The 26,926-nt window shown below is 39.1% G+C and overlaps 1 protein-coding gene across 1 annotated transcript; it reads right to left on the bottom strand.

Annotated features, from left to right (window-relative positions):
• Positions 1-8,857: 8,857 nt before the first annotated feature.
• On the bottom strand, positions 8,858-25,452 carry LOC139422392 (NLR family CARD domain-containing protein 3-like). Its single transcript, XM_071173592.1, has 8 exons — positions 25,403-25,452; positions 24,991-25,075; positions 24,629-24,857; positions 22,465-24,250; positions 13,683-13,856; positions 11,181-11,354; positions 10,901-10,947; positions 8,858-10,483 (listed from the first exon to the last, which is right to left on the bottom strand). Exons 1-8 carry the CDS (start codon positions 25,450-25,452, stop codon positions 9,930-9,932), a joined length of 3,099 nt encoding a protein of 1,032 aa, XP_071029693.1. The 3' UTR covers positions 8,858-9,929.
• Between the last annotated feature and the right edge of the window lie 1,474 nt (positions 25,453-26,926).

Below are 26,926 nucleotides of genomic sequence, written 5' to 3' on the forward strand. Positions count from 1 at the left end.
AAAATCATTGATTTTTGACTATATTAGTAATATCAGCTTACATTCAGGTTCTTTGTCTGAGTCAGATTTTGGACGCCTCCCTTCCATTCTCTTTGTTCTCCTATAACGGTAATCTCCCGTTAGTTCTGACACTTCCTTTGAGGAATTTCTATCCATCCTTACCGTTACTTAGCTATGGTATTTAATCACTTATCTATGCCTTTCTATATTTAATTTTACATTCTATGTGCGTGTATTTCTATGAATCTGCTATTTACCGTTACTTAGTTACTTTAGTTGCTTTTCTGTCTGACTATGTGTGTGTCTCTTTACAGATAATCAGTATGTATTTCTCCTTTTTGGAAACCACGTCTATAGATGACTTTTGATTGGACATTACATTTCACCAGTAGGATATTCTCCTTGGGACTTTCAACGTTAATAACTCATATCTCACTACTCTACACTAAGTTAACCTCATCCTTTGATATTAATTTATTTTAGCATTGTACAGGTTCAATTAGTCTGTTCGCCTAGAATTACCCTGCCTTCTCACCAAGCCTAATTTATCCTCACCTGTTTTATATATATCTATCTGCTACTTCTTGATAGTCAGACTACTTCCCATATACAGATACACTACTCAGGTTCATACTTTATTTAGGTATGTTTTTTTAATTAACCTGTTGCGACGAGCAATCCCGTATCCGGGAGCGTAATTATAGCCTCAAGCTCATTACCATAACGCAACGTTAACTATTCATGAAAATCGCAAATGAAATGAAATAAATATATTAGCTCTCAAGCTTAGCCTTTTGTTAACAACACTGTCATCTCAGATTTTCAAAATATGCTTTTGAACCATAGCTAAACAAGCATTTGTGTAAGAGTATTGATAGCCTAGCATAGCATTAAGCATTCAGCATGCAACATTTGCACAAAAACAAGAAAAGCATTCAAATAAAATAATTTACCTTTGAAGAACTTCAGATGTTTTCAATGAGGAGACTCTCAGTTAGATAGCAAATGTTCAGTTTTTCCAAAAATATTATTTGTGTAGGACAAATCGCTTCGTTTTGTTCATCACGTTTGGGTAAGAAAAAACCTGAAAATTAAGTCATTACAACGCAAACTTTTTTCCAAATTAACTCCATAATATCGACAGAAACATGGCAAACGTTGTTTAGAATCAATCCTCAAGGTGTTTTTCACATGGTTTCTCCCCTCAATCAAATGGAAAAGTACAAGCAGCTGGCAATTGCGCACCGAATTCCACGCAGGACACCAGGCGGACACTTGGAAAATGTAGTCTCTTATGGTCAATCTTCCAATGATATGCCTACAAATACGTCACAATGCTGCTAACACCTTGGGGGAACGACAGAAAGTGTGGGCTCATTCCTTGCGCAATCACAGCCATATAAGGAGACAATGGAAAACAGAGCTTCAGAAATTCTGCTCATTTCCTGGTTGACGCATCATCTTGGTTTCGCCTGTAGAATGAGTTCTGGGGCACTTACAGACAATATCTTTGCAGATTCTGAAACTTCAGAGTGTTTTCTTTCAAAAACTGTCAAGAATATGCATAGTCGAGCATCTTTTCGTGACAAAATATCGCGCTTAAAACGGGAACATTTTTTATCCAAAAATGAAATAGCGCCCCTAGAGATCAAAGAGGTTAAAGTCCAACAGCAGAGTTTATTCACGAGAGTACTGAACACGATACAGGTTACCACAGGTTATAAACTGAAAATTACGTCATTAGTTCCAGTACCAACCCGTGCCATCTCCGTTCCAGTACAAAGGATGTATCTCAAGCCTTCCCACATCCGTCTCCCTATCAATTTAATATAATTTATGGCTGAGCCAAGGTTTTCCGGTGTAGATAAGCATTCTAGCCAGTCTGAAGATATCGTTCATTCATTCCTACCCAGGAACAGACCGTCATTGTTCTAATCCTTGATTCATTCACACACATTATATTCAGTACTGGGATCAATAATTAAAACTCATACATATACAACAACATAATAGTATTCGGATTAGTACATATACAGTAACATAATACTATTCTGATTAGTCAGTCCTGATTGTAATGTATACACAATTAGTCATCATTGATACAAATTCCCTTAACAGGTTGGAAGCAGGGATTGATCTCTGTTCTTAGGTGGAAAGTTGTATGAGACGTACCAGGAAGTGTCACCACGACACCAAGGCTCTGCACAGGAAATCAGACACGTACCAGGAAGTGTCACCACTCCACCAAGGCTCTGCACTGGAAATCAGACACGTACCAGGAAGTGTTACCACTACACCAAGGCTCTGCACAGGAAATCAGACACGTACCAGGAAGTGTTACCACTACACCAAGGCTCTGCACAGGAAATCAGACACGTACCAGGAAGTGTCACCACTCCACCAAGGCTCTGCACAGGAAATCAGACACGTACCAGGAAGTGTTACCACTCCACCAAGGCTCTGCACAGGAAATCAGACACGTACCAGGAAGTGTCACCACTCCACCAAGGCTCTGCACAGGAAATAATCATATTAATGGTTGATGGCAGTGGGGAACCAAACCATAGAGTTCAGTCTGCTTGTCCACAGACTGCTTTCAGGTACGGACACAAACATTTCATATTTTGTAATTTGGGCGAAGTATCTGTTTAAAACACGGCTGGAAGAAAATCCTGCTCTCCAGGAGGGTTGGCCTCCCCGACCTGTTTCCCAGGTGTTTGAACATCTTGTTATAAATATTCATTTCTAAAAATAACCCTTCAAGAAAAATCTAATGAATATCAATATTCAGGTGGTTTCTACCTACTAGTCGAAGATCAATATTCAGGTGGTTTCTGTCTACTAGTTGTAGATCAATATTCAGGTGGTTTCTACCTACTAGTTGAATATCAATATTCAGGTGGTTTCTGCCTACTAGTTGTAGATCCTTATCATCTAACTCTACATATATATAATATGATGTCTTTATGAGTTGTAAGTCCTCCTACCATCTCTACATAGATATAATATGATGTGTTTATGAGTTGTAAGTCCTCCTACCATCTCTACATAGATATAATATGATGTCTTTATGAGTTGTAAGTCCCCCTACCATCTCTACATAGATATAATATGATGTCTTTATGAGTTGTAAGTCCTCCTACCATCTCAACATAGATATAATATGATGTCTTGTAAGTCCCCCTACCAACTCTACATAGATATAATATGTCTTTATGAGTTGTAAGTCCCCCTACCATCTCTACATAGATATAATATGATGTCTTTATGAGTTGTAAGTCCTCCTACCATCTCTACATAGATATAATAATATGTCTTTATGAGTTGTAAGTCCCCCTACCATCTCTACATAGATATAATATGATGTCTTTATGAGTTGTAAGTCCTCCTACCATCTCTACATAGATATAATATGATGTCTTTATGAGTTGTAAGTCCTCCTACCATCTCTACATAGATATAATATGATGTCTTGTAAGTCCTACCATCTCTACATAGATATAATATGTCTTTATGAGTTGTAAGTCCTCCTACCATCTCTACATAGATATAATATGTCTTTATGAGTTGTAAGTCGTAAGTCCTCCTACCATCTCTACATAGATATAATATGATGTCTTTATGAGTTGTAAGTCCTCCTACCATCTCAACATAGATATAATATGATGTCTTTATGAGTTGTAAGTCCCCCTACCATCTCTACATAGATATAATATGATGTCTTTATGAGTTGTAAGTCCTCCTACCATCTCAACATAGATATAATATGATGTCTTGTAAGTCCTCCTACCATCTCTACATAGATATAATATAATGTCTTTATGAGTTGTAAGTCCTCCTACCATCTCTACATAGATATAATATGATGTCTTTATGAGTTGTAAGTCCTACCATCTCTACATAGATATAATATGATGTCTTTATGAGTTGTAAGTCCCTCTACCATCTCTACATAGATATAATAGTATGTCTTTATGATTTGTAAGTCCTCCTACCATCTCTACATAGATATAATATGATGTCTTTATGAGTTGTAAGTCCTCCTACCATCTCTACATAGATATAATATGATGTCTTTATGAGTTGTAAGTCCTCCTACTATCTCTACATAGATATAATATGATGTCTTTATGAGTTGTAAGTCCTCCTACCATCTCAACATAGATATAATATGATGTCTTGTAAGTCCTCCTACCATCTCTACATAGATATAATATAATGTCTTTATGAGTTGTAAGTCCTCCTACCATCTCTACATAGATATAATATGATGTCTTTATGAGTTGTAAGTCCTACCATCTCTACATAGATATAATATGATGTCTTTATGAGTTGTAAGTCCCCCTACCATCTCTACATAGATATAATATGATGTCTTAATGAGTTGTAAGTCCTCCTACCATCTCTGCATAGATATAATATGATGTCTTAATGAGTTGTAAGTCCTCCTACAATCTCTGCATGTTGCCAATACTAAAATGGCAGAAATGGTATTTGATTCCTGGAACATTTAATATCCAATGCTTATTTGTATGATTGATTCACACCTGTCTGTGACGAGCTGCAACAAACACAAAGCCTCATATCATTCATCTCCGAAGACAGAAGTCGGAATATAAGACTTCCAATATGTGATGACTGTAGACTGGCAACACTAATAATACAATACGTTTGGGGAATTATAGTAGTGTTGTTGCTGACAAGTAATTACCCTGATCAGACTTACTGTATATTATAGAACATTGTTAAGGAGATCGGACTTACTGTACATTATAGACCATTGTTAAGGAGATCAGACTTACTGTATATTATAGAACATTGTTAAGGAGATCGGACTTACTGTACATTATAGACCATTGTTAAGGAGATCAGACTTACTGTATATTATAGACCATTGTTAAGGAGATCAGACTTACTGTATATTATAGACCAGTGTTAAGGAGATCAGACTTACTGTATATTATAGAACATTGTTAAGGAGATCGGACTTACTGTACATTATAGACCATTGTTAAGGAGATCAGACTTACTGTATATTATAGACCAGTGTTAAGGAGATCAGACTTACTGTATATTATAGACCATTGTTATGAAGGAGATCAGACTTACTGTATATTATATACCATTGTTAAGGAGATCAGACTTACTGTATATTATAGACCATTGTTAAGGAGATCAGACTGACTGTATATTATATACCATTGTTAAGGAGATCAGACTTACTGTATATTATAGACCATTGTTATGAAGGAGATCAGACTTACTGTATATTATAGACCATTGTTATGAAGGAGATCAGACTTACTGTATATTATAGACCATTGTTAAGGAGATCAGACTTACTGTATATTATATACCATTGTTTAGAAGGAGATCAGACTTACTGTATATTATAGACCATTGTTAAGGAGATCAGACTTACTGTATATTATAGACCGTTGTTATGAAGGAGATCAGACTTACTGTATATTATAGACCGTTGTTAAGATCAGACTGACTGTATATTATAGACCATTGTTAAGGAGATCAGAATTACTGTTTATTATAGACCATTGTTAAGGAGATCAGACTTACTGTATATTATAGACCATTGTTAAGGAGATCAGACTTACTGTATATTATAGACCATTGTTATGAAGGAGATCAGACTTACTGTATATTATAGACCATTATTAAGAAGGAGATCAGACTTACTGTATATTATAGACCGTTGTTAAGAAGGAGATCGGACTTACTGTATATTATAGACCATTGTTAAGGAGATCAGACTGACTGTATATTATAGACCATTGTTAAGGAGATCAGACTTACTGTATATTATAGACCGTTGTTAAGGAGATCAGACTTACTGTATATTATATACCATTGTTAAGAAGGAGAATAGTTCCACTGATCAGACTTACTGTATATTATAGACCATTGTTAAGGAGATCAGACTTACTGTATATTATAGACCAGTGTTAAGGAGATCAGACTTACTGTATATTATAGACCGTTGTTAAGGAGATCAGACTTACTGTATATTATATACCATTGTTAAGAAGGAGAATAGTTCCACTGATCAGACTTACTGTATATTATAGACCATTGTTAAGGAGATCAGACTTACTGTATATTATAGACCAGTGTTAAGGAGATCAGACTTACTGTATATTATAGACCATTGTTAAGGAGATCAGACTTACTGTATATTATAGACCGTTGTTAAGGAGATCAGACTTACTGTATATTATATACCATTGTTAAGAAGGAGAATAGTTCCACTGATCAGACTTACTGTATATTATAGACCATTGTTAAGGAGATCAGACTTACTGTATATTATAGACCAGTGTTAAGGAGATCAGACTTACTGTATATTATAGACCATTGTTAAGGAGATCAGACTTACTGTATATTATAGACCATTGTTAAGGAGATCAGACTTACTGTATATTATATACCATTGTTATGAAGGAGATCAGACGTACTGTATATTATAGACCATTGTTTAGAAGGAGATCAGACTTACTGTATATTATAGACCATTGTTTAGAAGGAGATCAGACTTACTGTATATTATAGACCATTGTTAAGGAGATCAGACTTACTGTATATTATAGACCATTGTTATGAAGGAGATCAGACTTACTGTACATTATAGACCATTGTTTAGAAGGAGATCAGACTTACTGTATATTATAGACCATTGTTAAGGAGATCAGACTTACTGTATATTATAGACCATTGTTATGAAGGAGATCAGACTTACTGTATATTATAGACCATTGTTAAGGAGATCAGACTGACTGTATATTATAGACCATTGTTAAGGAGATCAGACTTACTGTATATTATATACCATTGTTAAGGAGATCAGACTTACTGTATATTATAGACCATTGTTATGAAGGAGATCAGACTTACTGTATATTATAGACCATTGTTATGAAGGAGATCAGACTTACTGTATATTATAGACCATTATTAAGAAGGAGATCAGACTTACTGTATATTATAGACCGTTGTTAAGATCAGACTTACTGTATATTATAGACCATTGTTAAGAAGGAGATCGGACTTACTGTATATTATAGACCATTGTTAAGGAGATCAGACTTACTGTATATTATAGACCATTGTTAAGGAGATCAGACTTACTGTATATTATAGACCATTGTTATGAAGGAGATCAGACTTACTGTATATTATAGACCATTGTTAAGGAGATCAGACTTACTGTATATTATAGACCGTTGTTAAGATCAGACTTACTGTATATTATAGACCATTGTTAAGAAGGAGATCGGACTTACTGTATATTATAGACCATTGTTAAGGAGATCAGACTTCCTGTATATTATAGACCATTGTTAAGGAGATCAGACTTACTGTATATTATAGACCATTGTTAAGGAGATCAGACTTACTGTATATTATAGACCATTGTTAAGGAGATCAGACTTACTGTATATTATAGACCATTGTGTTAAGAATCAGACTAAATAAAGTAAATGTCTAATCAAATCTCCTGAAGACTAGATTGCATAAATCTGCCCAACAATCTTGGTGGGGCCCAAAAAAAACAAGTGGGATGCATGCCAACAAAGCCACTACACAAAACAACACTAAACGATATATGAATTGCACTATAACGATGACAACTGATATGTACAAACTACGGCATCAGGGCGACAAGCGGATAAGAGGCAATTTGACATTAATGACCGAGCTAGGACAGATATAGTCAATATAATGATTTGTTTAGCACTTTTTACAGCGACAGAATTCATAACGTGGGCCATTCTTACAGTGTTATATCAGCTGTGTACCACGAATGATTTATCATCGAGTAGATATGTGAAAAACACCTTGAGGATTGATTCTAAACAACGTTTGCCATGTTTCTGTCGATATTATGGAGTTAATTTGGAAAAAAGTTTGGCGTTGTAATGACTGAATTTTTTTCTTAGCCAAACGTGATGAACAAAACGGAGCGATTTCTCCTACACAAAAAAATTTGCTATCTAACTGAGAGTCTCCTCATTGAAAACATCTGAAGTTCTTCAAAGGTAAATTATTTTATTTGAATGCTTTTCTTGTTGTTGTGAAAATGTTGCCTGCTGAATGCTAGGCTTAATGCTATGCTAGGCTATCAATACTCTTACACAAATGCTTGTGTAGCTTTGGTTGAAAAGCATATTTTGAAAATCTGAGATGACAGTGTTGTTAACAAAAGGCTAAGCTTGTGAGTGAATATATTTCTTTCATTTCATTTGCGATTTTCATGAATAGTTAACGTTGCGTTATGGTAATGAGCTTGAGGCTATAATTACGCTCCCGGATACGGGATTGCTCGACGCAAGAAGTTAAGAGGGGTAAATACACAAAATTCTTAGGGCGAGGCACATGGGCTACTAATATCGTACTACACAACACACACTTATTTCTTTCTTAGCTACAGTATACATATCTCCCTGGCATATTACGTCATTTATGCAGCACCATAGAATACATATGTGGACTCACCTTGTTGTGCTGTGCTGTGCTCACTTGAACAGGAAGGTGGCACGGTGGTCCTTTGTGGGAAAATGTTGTCATCAAAGTCTGGCATTCTCTGGATTTATGGTGCTTTCAAAACAACTGGGAACTCCCAAAAAAAACAAGATCAAATCATGATGACATCATTGAGCTTCAGGTCGTTTCTCTAGAAAGAGGCCAGATTTACAATTCAGAGTTGGATGACTGTTCAACACGTATTTTCCCAGTCGGAGCTGGTTTATTCCCGACTTCCCAGTTGTCTTGAACTCACTGAAGTCAAGTTTTTTTTTAGTGCATTTTTTTAGTTGCCTTACTCAAGAAATCAAAAAAGCAACCATGTTTCTATAGAGCTTTATTAATTCAATGATATATTATAAAAAATTACATTGTTTGCAAACTGATATGTGTCACATATTAATGCCAAAATAACATGCAAAACAAGCAAGCCACATTTTTGGGTGGGATTTGATTTATATTGGTAAAGATTTGGGGCTCATAACAGCTCCACCTGCCCTGAATCACTGCACCCATAAGTGATTTGTTGAGAGCCCTGCAATAATGAGGCTGGTCGACCCCACACTCTTGAGTGTTGGGCCAAGAGCTCTGACATACAGAAACCAACAGAGGTATCATAGAGTAAACCTATTAATGCTTAGTCATGGCTGGTTCCACCACAACTGACTCAATGTGTCGAACCAACACATATCTAGTGGATGAGGTGGCCAACTAGTCAGAATCCTCTGTGTTCTCTTACGAGAACCAAGAACTGTTGGTTCTTAGAATAGAGGATGAGGAGAGACTTTGTTCGGAACAGACAAGATGTGCACAGCCGTGGTGAATTAGGTACAGAGTTATGTGTAAACAGCCATTTACACAACCAGAGTAACACAAGATGTGCACAGCCGTGGTGAATTAGGTACAGATTTATGTGAAAACAACAATTTACACAACCAGAGTAACACGATTGTACACACCTATCATTTAAAGTAATGCTACTACATATTTTTCATTCATGGAGAGGTTTACACACTAGAGAGATATTCATACCAAACACCCTGGATAGAGAGGTTTACACACTAGAGAGATATTCATACCAAACACCCTGGATAGAGAGGTTAACGCACGAGAGATATTCATACCAAACACCCTGGATAGAGAGGTTTAAACACTAGAGAGATATTCATACCAAACACCCTGGATAGAGAGGTTTACACACTAGAGAGATATTCATACCAAACACCCTGGATAGAGAGGTTAACACACGAGAGATATTCATACCAAACACCCTGGATAGAGAGGTTTACACACTAGAGAGATATTCATACCAAACACCCTGGATAGAGAGGTTTACACACTAGAGAGATATTCTACATTGCTGCTCCATTGTGTCTTACTGAACATGACCGTGATTAGAGTGAAACACCATGTTGTGTTTGACACAGGGACACTGAGGAGTCTTCATACCAAACCCTAAACCCTGGATAGAGGGGCTCAGTGAATGTGGAGGTGAATGTGTACAGGTGGGTCAGTGTGTCAGAGGAGACTCTGTAGAAGGACAAAGTGCCGGCTGGCCAGTCCAGATACACTCCTACTTTGTGGAAGCTGGAGGGGCGGACGTCTATAGCAATGGGATTATTATTGTGACAGGCAATGTAACTGTTGTCATAGCAGAAAAGAGTCCAGGACGTGTCATTGTATCCAAGACAAAAGTCATTAGCCCTTCCTTTCCTGCTGATTCCTTTATATGTTACTCCTATATCAACCCTTCTCCCACTCCACTCTACCTCCCAGTAACAGCACCCAGTCAGACCCTCTCTACACAGCACCTGTTCATAGTTCTCAAATCTCTCTGGGTGATCAGGATACGACTGCTCCTCTGACCTCAGTGTCACTTTTCTGTTCTCCTCAGACAGAGAGAGGAGTCGGTATACTGTGTTTGGGTCCAGTGTGAGATCACAGACATCTGATGGATGAAACCAGACACAATATTAGAAATCATCATCATTCACATTAGAATGTTAACTCACTTTTCACTAATTCATTTAATGTAGATGTTTCTAGGTATCAAAAGGAGAAGTTAAGGTAACTTGAGACTTGTTGAATGATCATATGTTATACTGTATGGTAATATAAAACACACTTATTCCCATTAATTACACACACACACACACACACACACACACACATTTCTTATGTATCACGAACATGCCACACACACATTGTCAAACAACTCTTTGTAAACTTTGGTGTCCCTGATTTCTGCTTCTGTAGAACTACAGCTGATATTTAATATGACCAAGTAAGTAATGATGGTGGTCTTTGACTGAACTTGAATTAAGACTTATTCTTAGTCATATTCTTCACAGCAGTCAACACTCACATTTTCTAAGTCCAGGTTTCATTGTGTACTCTCCACCATGTTCCACACTGTAGCGGTAAGCAGAAGAACAGACAGTAATTTAGAGACACACGGGAACTCACACACACACACACACACACACACACACACACACACACACACACACACACACACACACACACACACACACACAAACAGTCAGGATATAACTTTGTCCAAGTGGTGGTCAGAATGTTTGTCTTCACTAGCCCGATAAGTCAAACATGTCTGATATGAACATTGACATAAACCCTCTACATACTTGAGTTTCTCCAGTCTGCAGTGTGGATCCTCCAGTCCAGCAGAGAGCAGCTCCACTCCTGAATCCTTCAGGTCATTGTAGCTCAGGTCCAGCTCTCTCAGGTGTGAGGGGTTTGACCTCAGAGCTGACACCAGAGAAGCACAGCCTTCCTCTGTGACTAGACAGCGTGACAGCCTGCAAAGAGTCAAATCATTTTAAAATCACACTGCTATTCTTTGGTAGTGAAAATATAGTGGCAGAATATATTTATTGTTTCAACATTTTCATATTATTATCTACATTTTCAGATACATCAGTAACTGTCCTGAAATCTGGCATATCTACATAAATCAATGCAGTATATTATTTTCAACATATTCAGATATATCAGTGTCATGAAACCTTCCATATATATTCATAAATGAATGTATCCTTATTAGAAATTACAAATGATCAAAGTATTGCCTGCAGATAGAAACATGTATCGTACAAATCTTTGAGTAGACTGACCAGACCAGTTTAAAAAGCACTATCAGTCAGAAGACAGACAGTGAGGAATCAGATTTAGATTGTATTGAGTATACAGTCCACACCATATCTATTTAGACAGTGAGGTATCAGATTTAGATTGTATTGAGTATACAGTCCACACCATATCTATTTAGACAGTGAGGTATCAGATTTAGATTGTATTGAGTATACAGTCCACACCATATCTATTTAGACAGTGAGGTATCAGATTTAGATTGTATTGAGTATACAGTCCACACCATATCTATTTAGACAGTGAGGTATCAGATTTAGATTGTATTGAGTATACAGTCCACACCATATCTATTTAGACAGTGAGGTATCAGATTTAGATTGTATTGAGTATACAGTCCACACCATATCTATTTAGACAGTGAGGTATCAGATTTAGATTGTATTGAGTATACAGTCCACACCATATCTATTTTGACAGTGAGGTATCAGATTTAGATTGTATTGAGTATACAGTCCACACCATATCAATTTAGACAGTGAGGTATCAGATTTAGATTGTATTGAGTATACAGTCCACACCATATCTATTTTGACAGTGAGGTATCAGATTTAGATTGTATTGAGTATACAGTCCACACCATATCTATTTAGACAGTGAGGTATCAGATTTAGATTGTATTGAGTATACAGTCCACACCATATCTATTTTGACAGTGAAGCTAACTTTTTAAATGTGTCTCTACACCTTTTATTTGACAATCTTTTAACACAAACTGTTTCACGTTTTGAAATGAAGGCACTTTATGTATCTAGTCCCTATTTGAAGAAGTCATAAGTATTCTGACAAATGTACTTATTGTGTATTAAAGCAGTCAAAAGTTGAATATTTGGTCTTAAACTCGTTGGTTGCATTTGCAGTTTGTTTTGGTTGTGTTTTGGGTTGTGTTTTGGCCAATATTAAAATGGTGGATGATGACTGGAGTAACTTCTGTCTAAGAGAGTAGATAACATGTTTCTAAACAATCATAAATTAATCCTGATGATGCCATGATTAAGATAAATCATGAAAGAATAATGAATAATAATGAGTGAGAAAGTTACAGAGTCTACAACAAAACATGCTAACCTCTCACCAGTACCAATAACAGAGGCTACAACAAAACATGCTAACCTCTCACCATTACCAATAACAGAGGACACAACAAAACATGCTAACCTCTCACCAGTACCAATAACAGAGGCTACAACAAAACATGCTAACCTCTCACCATTACCAATAACAGAGGACACAACAAAACATGCTAACCTCTCACCATTACCAATACCAGAGGCTACAACAAAACATGCTAACCTCTCACCATTACCAGTAACAGAGGCTACAACAAAACATGCTAACCTCTCACCATTACCAATAACAGAGACTACAACAAAAAATGGTAACCTCTCACCATTACCAATAACAGAGACTACAACAAAACATGCTAACCTCTCATCATTACCAATAACAGAGGCTACAACAAAACATGCTAACCTCTCACCATTACCAATAACAGAGGCTACAACAAAACATGCTAACTTCTCACCATTACCAATAACAGAGGCTACAACAAAACATGTTAACCTCTCACCATTACCAATAACAGAAACTACAACAAAACATGCTATCCTCTCACCATTACCAATAACAGAGGTTACAATAAAACATGTTAACCTCTCACCATTACCAATAACAGAGGCCACAATAAAACATCCTAACCTCTCACCATTACCAATAACAGAGGCTACAACAAAACATGTTAACCTCTCACCATTACCAATAACAGAGGCTACAACAAAACATGCTAACCTCTCACCATTATCCTCAAATAAAAGGTGACATTCTTAAATCTAAAATCCAAAATGCTGGAGAACAGCACCAAATGTAAAACTGTAAGCTTCACTGTCCAAACACATATGATGTGGACTATGTTTGTCTGGTAAACACATGTGGATCTGGTGAACAGTTATCACTTGTTAACCAACTACAGGAATACTGACCTCAGAGTCTCCAGTTTACAGTGGGGATTCCCCAGTCCAGCAGAGAGCAGTTTCACTCCTGAATCCTTCAGGTCATTGTTACTCAGATCCAGCTCTCTCAGGTGTGAGAGATTTGACCTCAGTGCTGAGACCAGAGAAGAACAGCCTTCCTCTGTGACTCCACAGCCTGACAGCCTGCAAAGTGTCAAATCATATTAAAATCACACTTGTCATGACGTTGACCTGTTGGGGGAGATTTATGACCCCCATAAATACCTGTCCCCTTCTTCCTCTCTCTACTCTACCGATGTGACTATTGAAAACCCCTTTGTTAACATAGAGAGTCTGGGAACATCAAAAGGTGGGAAATGGAACCCTATTTCGGAACTCCAATCAGTTGAAAATATGCGCTGGTACTTAATGAATATGATGTCAGATCAGTTAGCGTCTGAGACATTACTACTGATGATAGGACAATATAAACGGTATCTTGGAAGGTCTACACATTCTAGTTATCAGATTCACATGGAATTGTTGTGTAATTGAAATGTTTAAATATTAATCTATTTGTGAAAGATGAAATGTAATTTTAGCTTCTAAATGAGAGAATTGGTTTTCATGAGTGAACTATGCTCAACTCAGTGGCCCCGCCCATGTGAACAGACATCGGTTGTAAACTATGAAACACGGCCCTCTCTCCCAACCCTATATAAGCCCCTTTACGAAAATGCTACTTTCTGTTCCGAGGACGTTAGGGCGACGGTCCTACGTTAAAAGGGCTCAGATAATAACCTAATGAAATTAGCCTCGAATTCCAACGTGAAGATGATGGTCAACATGCCAAAAGGATGAATTTCGACTATACCAGTCAGAATATAGCATAAGCTTAAAGTATGACAACTTTGTATGAACTTTGAACTCTTATTCACTAAAGAAGTGCTACCCTCTTCCCCCGCTAAACGTGGACTAGGAGAGGACGTACAGAGTATCCATTCTACCACGCTAAAGTTCACCACGAGGCATTCTTCAGAGGACCAGAGATCCATGCTGGACCACCCGGCCTTCCATCTATGAACAACCGATCGACGCGCAGCTCAGAGTAAATATTTATTCCATTTTCCTTTTTCAAATGGGCAGGTATTTAGAATGCATAAGATACTGTATTTGCGATAGCATTTTATGGCCCATTAGAGACACAAAACCTTTTTGCTCCTCAGTCTTCCCGCTCTTTCACTCAAACCCAACTCCCTTTCTTTGTGTAACCAGCCATCATTTTGGTTCCGTCCGCTAGGGACGTTTTCCTTTATGACATCACTTGTAATCAATGTATGATCCATTCTGTGTAGATGTAATTCTGTGTGATTATTTAGGTATAATATTAATTACAGATAAATTATTTTATAGAATAGCATGTTATATAACTTAATCCGGCAGAGCCAAAGACACGACACACTGATATACTTTTGGTGGTGAAAGTAGAGTGGCAGTATATTTTTAAACATATTCAGATATCATTGTCCTGAAACCTGCCACATCTATTCATAAATTCATGTATCATTATTAGAAATGACTAATTATCATAATATTACTTGTAGAGAGGAAAATGTATCGTACAAATATTTGAGTAGACTGACCAGACCAGTTTAAAAAGCAGCGTCAGTCAAAAGACAGACAGTGAGGTATCAGATTTAGATTGTATTGAGTATACAGTGTTCACTCAAAATGACACAACAGCTATTTTCCAGTTGAACAACGATTACTAAACTGTATTACCACAATACATGGTTACTATGACACTCAGGCCAGGTCCATCAACACTGACACTCCCAGGTGTACTAATAATAGAGTGATATCACCGTAGTAACAGAAATATAGGGGGACTTAAAACATGAACTTGACACACAGTCCAAACAACATCTATTTTGACAGTGAAACTAATATTGTAAATGAATGAAAGCACTTTGTGTATCCAGTTTGAATACGTCAAAAGTATTCTGACCAATTCTATTAAAGTAGTCAAACATTTTGTATTTGTTCCCAAACTCATTGGATTGCAGTTTGTTTTGGTTGTGTTTTGGGTTACGTTTCGCCCAACAGTAACTGAATGGTGGATGATGACTGGATTAATCTTCTGTCTAAGTGAGTAGATACCATGTTTCTAAACACAACTAAATTAATCCTGATGATGCCATGATTAATACAAATAATGAAAAACGTTACAGAGGCTACAACAAAACATGCTAACCTCTCACCATTACCAATAACATAGGCTACAACAAAACATGGTAACCTCTCACCATTACCAATAACATAGGCTACAACAAAACATGGTAACCTCTCACCATTACCAATAACAGAGACTACAACAAAACATGCTAACCTCTCACCATTACCAATAACAGAGACTACAACAAAACATACTAACCTCTCACCATTACCAATAACAGAGGCTACAACAGAACATGCTAACCTCTCACCATTACCAATAACAGAGGATACAACAAAACATACTAACCTCTCACCATTACCAATAACAGAGACTACAACAAAACATACTAACCTCTCACCATTACCAATAACAGAGGCTACAACAAAACATGCCAACCTCTCACCATTACCAATAACAGAGGCTACAACAAAACATACTAACCTCTCACCATTACCAATAACAGAGGCTACAACAAAACATGCTAACCTCTCACCATTACCAATAACAGAGGCTACAACAAAACATACTAACCTCTCACCATTACCAATAACAGAGGCTACAACAAAACATGCTAACCTCTCACCATTACCAATAACAGAGGGTGTTTGATCTTTGTGTCTCTGTAACTTTCTCATTCATCATCATTCATGATTCATACATTATTATTCATAATCATGGTAGCATCCACATGAATGTAGAAGTGTTCAGAAACATCTTCTATTCTTACTGACAATACAAGTGAAGTGACTCCAAAATGATAGGACATTATTCACCATTCAGTTTCTATTAGGAAAAATATAATCTAAAACACAACCAAGACAAACTGCAAATGAATTCAACAAGTTAGTAGAATCACAAGCTTGTGATGTAAATCACACAAGTGTGATGTAATCACTGCAGGAATGGAATATGGGACCAAACACTCAACTTTTGACTAAATTAGTTTGTACAATTAAGACTAAACGGTAAAATATATATGTATGAACAGCTTTAAATAAAAGGTGACATTCTGTACTGTAACCTAATTGTCACGACTTCCGCCGAAGTTGGCTCTCCTGCCTGTTCGGGCGGTGCTCGGCGGTCGTCGTCACCGTCCTACTAGCCACTACCGATCCCTTTTTCGTTTGTCTGTTGGTTTTCTCTTATTAGTTTCACCTGTGTGTATTTTAGTTTAATTAACATCCTATATGTTAACGGTTGTCCCGCCCTTGTTTTGTGCGGGATTGTTTGTATTCATGTGTTTGGTGGAATACGTGTGTGTTATTTTCTCCGGTCTATTTTTGATCCTGTGTTGGATTATTTCACCCTGTATGTTGGGTTGACCATGTTTTTTGTGCGCCGGAGAATAAACTGTCGAATCACTGAAACCTGCTCTCTGCGCCTGATTCCACCCACCTTGAGTTAACGTGACACTAATATGAAACATTCTATCTCAATTTTTATTTATTTTATTTATTTCACCTTTATTTAACTAGGTAGGCTAGTTGAGAACAAGTTCTCATTTGCAACTGCGACCTGGCCAAGATAAAGCAAAGTAAAATATGGGAGTTAAGGAAATAAATAGGCCATGGTGGCGAAGTAAATTACAATATAGCAATTAAACAGTGGAATGGTAGATGTGCAAAAGATGGATGTGCAAGTAGAGATACTGTGGTGCAAAAGGAGCAAAATAAATAAATAAATAAAGTATGGGGAAGAGGTAGGTAGATAGATGGGATGTAGACAGATGGGCTATGAACAGGTGCAGTGATCTGTGACCTGCTCTGACAGCTGGTGCTTAAAGCTAATGAGGGAGATATGAGTCTCCAGCTTCAGTGATTTTTGCAGTTCGTTCCAGTCAGTGGCAGCAGAGAACTGGAAGGAAAGGCGACCAAAGTAGGAATTGGCTTTGGGGGTGACCAGTGAGATATACCTGCTGGAGCGCGTGCTACGAGTTATATGCTGCTATGGTGACCAGCGAGCTGAGATAAGGCAGGGGTTTACCTAGCAGAGACTTGTAGATAACCTTTAGCCAGTGGTTTTGGCGACGAGTATGAAGCGAGGGCCAGCCAACGAGAGCGTACAGGTCGCAGTGGTGGGTAGTGTATGGGGCTTTGGTAAAAAAACGGATGGCACTGTGATAGACTGCATCCAGTTTGTTGAGTAGAGTGTTGGAGGCTATTTTACAGATGTCATGGCCGAAGTCGAGGATCGGTAAAATGGTCAGTTTTACGAGGGTATGTTTGGCAGCATGAGTGAAGGATGCTCTGTTGCAAAATAGAAAGCCGATTCTAGATTTAATTTTGGATTGGATATGCTTAATATGAGTCTGGAAGGAGAGTTTACAGTCTAGCCAGACACCTGGGTATTTGTAGTTATCCACGTATTCTAAGTCAGAGCCGTCCAGAGTAGTGATGCTGGATGGGCGGGCAGGTACGGGCAATGATCGGTTGAATAGCATGCATTTAGTGTTATTTGCATTTAAGAGCATTTGGAGGCCACAGAAAGAGAGTTGTATGGCATTGAAGCTCATCTTTAGGTTTGTTAATAACAGTGCCCAAAGAAGGGCCAGAAGTATACGGAATGGTGTCGTCTGCGTAGAGGTGGATCAGGGAATCCCCAGCAGCAAGAGCGAAATCATTGATGTATACAGAGAAGAAAGTCGGCCTGAGAATTTAACCCTGTGGCACCCCCATAGAGACTGCCAGAGGTCCGAACAACAGGCCCTCCAATTTGACACACTGAGCTCTATCAGAGAAGTAGTTGGTGAACCAGGCGAGGCAATAATTTGAGAAACCAAGGCTGTTGAGTCTGCCAATAAGAATGTCCTGATTGACACAGTCGAAAGCCTTGGCCAGGTCGATAAATGCACAGTAATGCACAGTAATGTTTCTTATCGATGGCGGTTATGATATCGTTTAGTACCTTGAGCGTGGCTGATGTGCACCCGTGACCGGCTCGGAAACCAGATTGCACAGAGGAGAAGGTACTGTGGGATTCGAGATGGTCAGTGACCTGTTTGTTAACTTGGCTTTCGAAGACCTCAGAGATGAAGGTTAGGATGGATATAGGTCTGTAGCAGTTTGGGTCTAGAGTGTCTCCCCCTTTGAAGAGGGGGATGAGCGTGGCAGCTTTCCAATCTTTTGGAATCTCAGACGATACAAATGAGAGGTTGAACAGGCTAGTATTAGGGGTTGCAACAATTTTGGTAGATAATTTTAGAAGGAGAGGGTCCAAATTGTCTAGCCCGGCTGATTTGTAGGGGTCCAGATTTTGCAGCTCTTTCAGAATATCAGCTATCTGGATATGGGTGAAGGAGAAATGGTGGGGGCTTGGGCGGGTTGCTGTGGAGGGTGCCGGGCAGTTGACCGGGGTAGGGGTGGCCAGGTGGAAAGCATGGCCAGCCGTAGAGAAATGCTTATTAAAATTCTCAATTATAGTGGATTAGTCGGTTGTAACAGTGTTTCCTAGCCTCAGAGCAGTGGGTAGTTGGGAGGAGGTGCTCTTATTCTCCATGGACTTTACAGTGTCCCAGAACTTTTTTGAGTTTGTACTGAAGGATGCAAATTTCTGTTTAAAAAAGCTAGCCTTAGCTTTCCTAACTGCCTGTATATGTTGGTTCCTATATTCCCTGAAAAGTTGCATATTACGGGGGGTATTCAATGCTAATGCAGAACGCGACAGGATGTTTTTGTGCTGGTCAAGGGCAGACAGGTCTGGAGTGAACCAAGTGCTATATCTATTCCTGGTTCTACATTTTTTGAATTGTCATGCCTCTTTAAGATGGTGAGGAAGGCACTTTTAAATAATAACTAGGCATCCTCTACTGTCGGGATAAGGTCAATTAGAAACCCCGGCCAGGTCGATTAGAAAGGCCTGCTCACAGAAGTGTTTTAGGGAGCGTTTGACAGTGATGAGGGGTGGTCTTTTGATCGCAGACTCATTACGGATGCCGACAATGAGGCAGTGATCGCTGAGATCTTGGTTGAAAACAGCAAAGGTGTATTTGGAGGGCAAGTTAGTTAGGATGACATTTATGAGGGTGCCCGTGTTTACGGATTTGGGGTTACAGTGGGGCAAAAAAGTATTTAGTCAGCCACCAATTGTGCAAGTTCTCCCACTTAAAAAGATGAGAGAGGCCTGTAATTTTCATCATAGGTACACTTCAACTATGACAGACAAAATGAGAAAAAAAAATCCAGAAAATCACATTGTAGGATTTTTTATGAATTTATTTGCAAATTATGGTAGAAAATAAGTAGTTGGTCACCTACAAACAAGCAAGATTTCTGGCTCTCACAGACCTGTAACTTTTTTTGCCCCACTGTATATCTGGTAGGTTCATTGATAAATTGTGTGAGATTGACAGCATCAAGCTTAGATTGTAGAATGCCCGGGGTGTTAAGCATGTCCCACCTAGCAGCAAGAGCTCAGAAGATAGATGGGGGGGGGCAATCAAATCACATATGGTGTCCAGGGCACAGCTGGGGGCAGAGGATGGTCTATAGCAAGCGGCAACGGGGAGAGACTTGTTTCTGGAAAGGTTCATTTTTAGAAGTAGAAGCTCAAATTGTTTGGGTACAGACCTGGATAGTAAGACAGAACTCTGAAGGTTATATTTTCAGTAGATTGCAACACCGCCCCCTTTGGCAGTTCTATCTTGTCTGAAAATGTTATAGTTAGGGATGGAAATGTCAAGGTTTTTGGTGGTCTTCCTAAGCCAGGATTCAGACACGGCTAGGACATCCGGATTGGTGGAGTGTGCTAGGGCAGTGAATAAAACAAACTTAGGGAGGAGGCTTCTAATGTTAACATGCATGAAACCAAGGCTTTTACGGTTGTAGAAGTCAACAAATGAGAGAGCCTGGGGGATGGGAGTGAAGCTAGACACTGCAGAACCTGGATTAACCTCTACATCACCAGAGGAACAGAGGAGGAGTGGGATAAAGACTAAAGGCTAAAGGCTAACAGAACTGGATGTCTAGTACGTTCAGAACAGAGAGTAAAAGGAGCAGGTTTCTGGGCACGGTAGAATATATTCAAGGCATAATGTACAGACAAAGGTATAGTAGGATATGAATACAGTGGGAGAGAACCTGTGCATATAGTGATAATGAAAGAGATATTGTCTCTAGAAATTGCATTTAAACCAGGTGATGTAACTGCGTGTGTGGGAGTGGGAACTAAATTGTTAGCCGAGGCGTGTTGAGCAGTGCTAGAGGCTCTACAGTGAAATAAAACAATTGTTACAAACCAAAACAGCAATGGACAAGGCATGGTGACGTTAGGGAGAGGCATGCATAGCCGGGTGATCATACGAGTCCAGTGCTTCAGGAAACTAGCGGCACGGGGCTAGCAGGCTAACAGAAAGGCCTTAGAGGGATGACGCAACAGAGGAAAGTCTGTTGTGCCACCCTCGTGCAGTTACATCAGTGGACGGATCAGCAGGGCTCCGTGTGGTAAACCAGGCCAGTTGGCAAAATATGTATAGTGGCCAAAGAAATATGTCCGAAGGGCCTCTTACAACAGCAGCTCAATGTGCGTCAGCTATCAGGTCGAAGATTAGTGGCTGTGCGTTCAGTTAAGCTGCTATAATTCCAGATGAAAAAAAAGTATATATATATATATTTTTTTTAAATAGGTTCAGAGCTTGGAATCAGGAGATATGGAGAAGAATAAGTCAGACTAGCTATGGTTTGAGTCGCGCTGTACAGACTGGCGAGAGTTGTCCGGGATAAAGGTAGTTGATGACCGTTAGCTGGCTAGTTAGCTGGCTAGTTAGCTGGCTAGTTTATGTTGGAGAGATTCCAGTAATAAAAAGATAAAAGGTAAAGAAAAATCCGTTAGAGAAAAAGCAGGTCCACATTGGGTGAGGTGGTTGCAGGAGAGTATTTTGAAGTAACGGTTTAGAAAAATATAAAAGATATGTTAAGAAAAAGCTACAAAAAATATATATACATGGGACACGACAAGACGAAGGACAAAGACGTCTGACTGCTACGCCATCTTGGATCCAAAACGCTAGAGAATACCACCGATTTTAAAACTGTTAGCTTCCAAACACATATGGTGTGGACTATGTGTGTCTGGTAAACACATGTGGATCTGGTGAACAGTTATCACTTGTTGACCAACTACAGGAATACTGACCTCAGAGTCTCCAGTTTACAGTGGGGATTCCCCAGTCCAGCAGAGAGCAGATTCACTCCTGAATCCTTCAGGTCATTGTTACTCAGATCCAGCTCTCTCAGGTGTGAGGGGTTTGACCTCAGAACTGAGACCAGAGAAGCACAGCCTTCCTCTGTGACTCCACAGTCTGACAGCCTGACAAAGAGATCATCATGACTTCACAAACACACTGTTCATTTAACACCAGTAGTGTAGAAGGACAATGGCAGATGGCAGATGCATTTGGTTTATTCTCTCAAACAACACATAGATTCATCTTCCGTCTCCTAGAATTGAATGGTCATAATGTTATACTAATATGAAAATCAATGCATTTATTCAATATGTTTTTCAATATAATATTATATAAACACTTTAATACATATTTCTCTAAACTGAATATTTATTCCTTATGATTAGTACTTAAATGTAAGTTTATTTACTCACAGAGCAGCTCTGGAGGCTTTGACCACTGGCAGCAGCCTCAGAAGACCTTCCTCTGATCTGGAGTATTTCTTCAGGTCAAACACATCCAGTTCCTTTTCTGAAGTCAGCAACACAAAGACCAGAGCTGACCACTGTGCAGGTGACAGGTTGGCTTCTGAGAGACTTCCTGAGCTCAGGTAGCTTTGGATCTCCTCCACTAGAGAATGGTCATTCAGTTCATTCAGACAGTGGAACAGATTGATGCTCCTCTCTGGAGAGAGATCCTCCCTGATCTTCTCCTTGATGTACTTGACTGTTTCTTCATGGCTCTGTGAGCTGCTTCTTGTCTTTGTCAGTAGACCTCGTAAGTGCTTCTGATTGGACTCCAGTGAGAGGCCCAGAAGGAAGCGGAGGAAAAGGTCCAGGTTTCCTGTCTCACTTTGTAAGGCTTTATCCACAGCACTCTTGTAGACAGTAACTTTACATTTGCGTCTTTTCTTCACAGAAAAGGACGTTGAATGCAGTTTGTCCATTAGATTCTCATTGTTGTTGATGAATGAGAGGAACACATATACAGCAGCCAGAAACTCCTGAATGCTCAGATGCACGAAGCAGTACACCTTGTCCTGGTACAGCACACATTCCTCTTTAAAGAGCTGTGTGCACAATCCTGAGTACACTGAAGCTTCATTGACATCAATGCCAGCCTCTTTCAGGTCTTCTTCATAGAAAATCAGATTGCCATTCACAAGCTGTTGAAAAGCCAGTTTTCCCAGTGACAGAATGCTCTCTTTATTCCAGTGTGGACCTGTCTCTTCTTTCCCAAGATACTTTTCATTCTTCTGTTTGGTATGAAACACCACAAGGTGTGTGTACATCTCAGTCAGAGTCTTGGGCATCTCTTCTCTCTTATGTTTCAGAATGTGTTCAAGGACTATTGCAGAAATCCAACAGAAGACAGGAATGTGACACATGAGGTGGAGGCTCCTTGATGTCTTTATGTGTGAGATGATTCTGATGGCCAGGTCCTCATCACTGAATCTCTTCCTGAAGTACTCCTCCTTCTGTGGGTCATTGAACCCTCGTACCTCTGTCACCTGGTCAACACACCCTGAAGGGATCTTATTGGCTGCTGCAGGTCGGGTAGTTATCCAGAGGAGAGCAGAGGGAAGCAGATTTCCCTTAATGAGATTTGTCAGCAGAACATCCACTGAGGTTGACTCTGTGACGTCACAACAGATCTTGTTCTTCTGGAAGTCTAGGGGCAGTCGGCACTCATCCAGACCATCAAAGATGAACAGAACTTTGTATTTGTCGTAGTTGGAGATTCTTGATTGTTTGGTTTCCATTGAGAAGTGATTAAGAAGTTCAATCAAAGTGTGTTTGTCCTCTTTCATCAAATTCAGCTCCCGGAAAGGGAATGAAAATACAAATTGGACATCCTGATTTGCTTTTCCTTCAGCCCAGTCCAGAATGAACTTCTGCACAGAGACTGTTTTTCCAATGCCAGCGACTCCCTTTGTCAGCACAGTTCTGATAAGTTTGTCTTGTCCAGTTAAGGGTTTGAAGATGTCGTTACATTTGATTGCAGTCTCTGGTCTTGCCTGTTTCCTGGTTGTTGTCTCAATCTGTCTCAGCTCATGTTCATTATTGACCTCTCCTGTTCCACCCTCTGTGATGTAGAGCTCTGTGTAGATCTTATTGAGGAGTGTTGTGTTTCCTTGTTTAGCGATCCCCTCAAATACACATTGAAACTTCTTCTTTAGATTAGATTTGAGTTCACGTTGGCAAATCACAGCAGGGTCATCTGAATCTAGAAATAACACAGAGGATATTAATATTACGTCTGTTTTAATGCCTACAGTATTGTAGGACTGTTATAAAGTTAAATTATAATAATTTATTATCTTAACTGACTGTATAAATGTGTGAATGATTTCATAATGCATTACAGACTGGTGTGACTGATTATATTATTATTGATATTATTGATGGTGTTATTAACGTTCTCTCTCTCTCTAAATTAATCACCACAACACATCCCTGCTGCTACTTGATGAGGTCACTAGGTGTTGTGTTAAGGCTGCTACAATATCATTGAGTTACACAGCTACTTTAGCTGTACTTTAGCTACAGCTTTTAAATGTTATAAAACAGCATTCAACATGAGGCAGACAGATCTTACATTTCTCCAGTGTGTCAGCAAGCTCCTTCTGGTTCATTTTCCTCAGGATGTGCAGTGTGATCTTCAGAGCCCCCTCTCTGGCACTGCTCTCCTGCTTCTCATCTTCAGGGTCCACCACTTCCTTATCCTGCTTCTGACTCTCAAAGCCTTCTGGGAGTTCTGGACTAAGAATCCTCTTGAACATCTTCAGCTCGTTCTTCACAAATGTCATAATTTTCTCTTCAAGCAACTGAAATAAATCAAGTAAATAAATAAGTTAAGCAAGAGACTAAATGCTTTCTCATTAACACATTAATGAATGATTGACAGATCAACTTTACTTGAGGTAAACAAAAACAAATGTATATAACAGGACCACATACACTGAATATGGAGGCCAGGTTTTTTTGATGACTCTGGGAAGACTGACCACTGAGAATCTCTGACTCTGATCTCTCCTGTTGGTTTCTGTGGACAAAACATGAGATTACATCTCCTCATCCAGGGAGTACACACACAGACACACACACACACACACACACACACACACACACACACACACACACACACACACACACACACACACACACACACACACACACACACACACACACACACACACACACGGAGGGAATGTTGTGTTTGTTTAATATTGTTTTAGGACTATGCAAATGGACAAAATGATTTGCCTATGGATTATGAAAACAACAACAATAAATGGGAAAATGGGAGAGGAGAAATGACTAGAGACAGTGTTGTTTAACTCACTGACCAGGACCCATGAGTTCTTCTTACCTTTGTTCAGTAGAAAAGTCTCCCTCTCTAAAGGTTAGAGGACGATCCATAGACCAGTCACTCTTCATGGACACACAGCTGGGAACAGGGGAGGCTGGTCTCTCCTGCTTGATTGGTCTTCAACACAACAGAGACAAACATTACATCTCTCATCTACTCTGAGCTCAGATGGGGAAACATAAGAACAGTTTCATTCCAAAACGCAATATATCACTTTTCGGAAATGTTCGTAAATTAGCTTTTATTGTTTAAAGGAATTAGGAAAGAGATTGGTGTGTTGTTCACTATCTAATCATGGCATGGGGTTGTTCAATGACAGACATGTATTTGTTTAAAATCTATCACTTGATGATGATGGTATCAATTCAAAGAGACAAATAATCATGTGGTTTTGCTGAATGCTAAATATCTGCCTCACTCTCAAATGTTTCTGGCCGGCTCGATTCGGTCTCATTTAGCAACATTTGAAATGTTGTTTTCCAGATTGGATAAAAGTAGAGACTGAGGGCTAGATAATGCTATATCAGACACTACAGATGAGGAACAATGGGAAAGTAATTCTGCTTTGAACGTTGATGAACTTGTAACCTCACTTTTGAGAAAATGTCCGTTGAAAGTTTTGGTATCTACTGGAGAGCTCTTCTTTGTCTACAGGGCTGCTACTTTGGCAGATAATGTCACCCATCTAAATAAATAATTATATATATAATTAACTAAATGTATGGTGTTTTTGGTTTGTCAGGTGCATTGTTTGTTATACTATACATTGTTATTTTATTGTTGTTAGTGGGAAAATGAACTAGAAAATGTCATATTTCGCAATTCTGAGTAATTACTACTTTAGTAAGGAATTACACATTATTCAGTACTACTGCAGTTGCTACATAATTCCAATAGATGGCAGCATTAGACCACAAATGACATTTCAGAAGATTAGTTTAGTTTTCTCCCTGGATACACCACCACTCCCCCTCACAGGAAAACTCCTGTGTGCTTCTTTCTGTCCCTTTCCACACTGCTAACACAAGAGGGCTTCTTCCTGTCCCTTTCCACACTGCTAACACAAGAGGGCTTCTTCCTGTCCCTTTCCACACTGCTAGCACAAGAGGGCTTCTTCCTGTCCCTTTCCACACTGCTAACACAAGAGGGCTTCTTCCTGTCCCTTTCCACACTGCTAGCACAAGAGGGCTTCTTCCTGTCCCTTTCCACACTGCTAACACAAGAGGGCTTCTTCCTGTCCCTTTCCACACTGCTAACACAAGAGGGCTTCTTCCTGTCCCTTTCCACACTGCTAACACAAGAGGGCTTCCTCCTGTCCCCTTCCACACTGCTAACACAAGAGGGCTTCTTCCTGTCCCTTTCCACACTGCCAACACAAGAGGGCTTCTTCCTGTCCCTTTCCACACTGCTAACACAAGAGGGCTTCTTCCTGTCCCTTTCCACACTGCTAACACAAGAGGGCTTCTTCCTGTCCCTTTCCACACTGCTAGCACAAGAGGGCTTCTTCCTGTCCCTTTCCACACT

Source organism: Oncorhynchus clarkii, chromosome 12, assembly GCF_045791955.1.
Source record: "Oncorhynchus clarkii lewisi isolate Uvic-CL-2024 chromosome 12, UVic_Ocla_1.0, whole genome shotgun sequence".
Taxonomy (NCBI): domain Eukaryota; kingdom Metazoa; phylum Chordata; class Actinopteri; order Salmoniformes; family Salmonidae; genus Oncorhynchus; species Oncorhynchus clarkii.

Bases quoted from the DNA above. Each gene is read 5' to 3' on its own strand.
- LOC139422392 (XM_071173592.1), bottom strand. From the start codon at position 25,452: ATGGATCGTCCTCTAACCTTTAGAGAGGGAGACTTTTCTACTGAACAA. The intron at 24,858-24,990 runs GTATGTGGTCCT...GATTTATTTCAG, and splicing joins ACCTGGCCTCCATATTCAGT to TTGCTTGAAGAGAAAATTAT. The intron at 13,857-22,464 runs GTGAGTAAATAA...GACACTTTGCAG, and splicing joins AAAGCCTCCAGAGCTGCTCT to GCTGTCAGGCTGTGGAGTCA.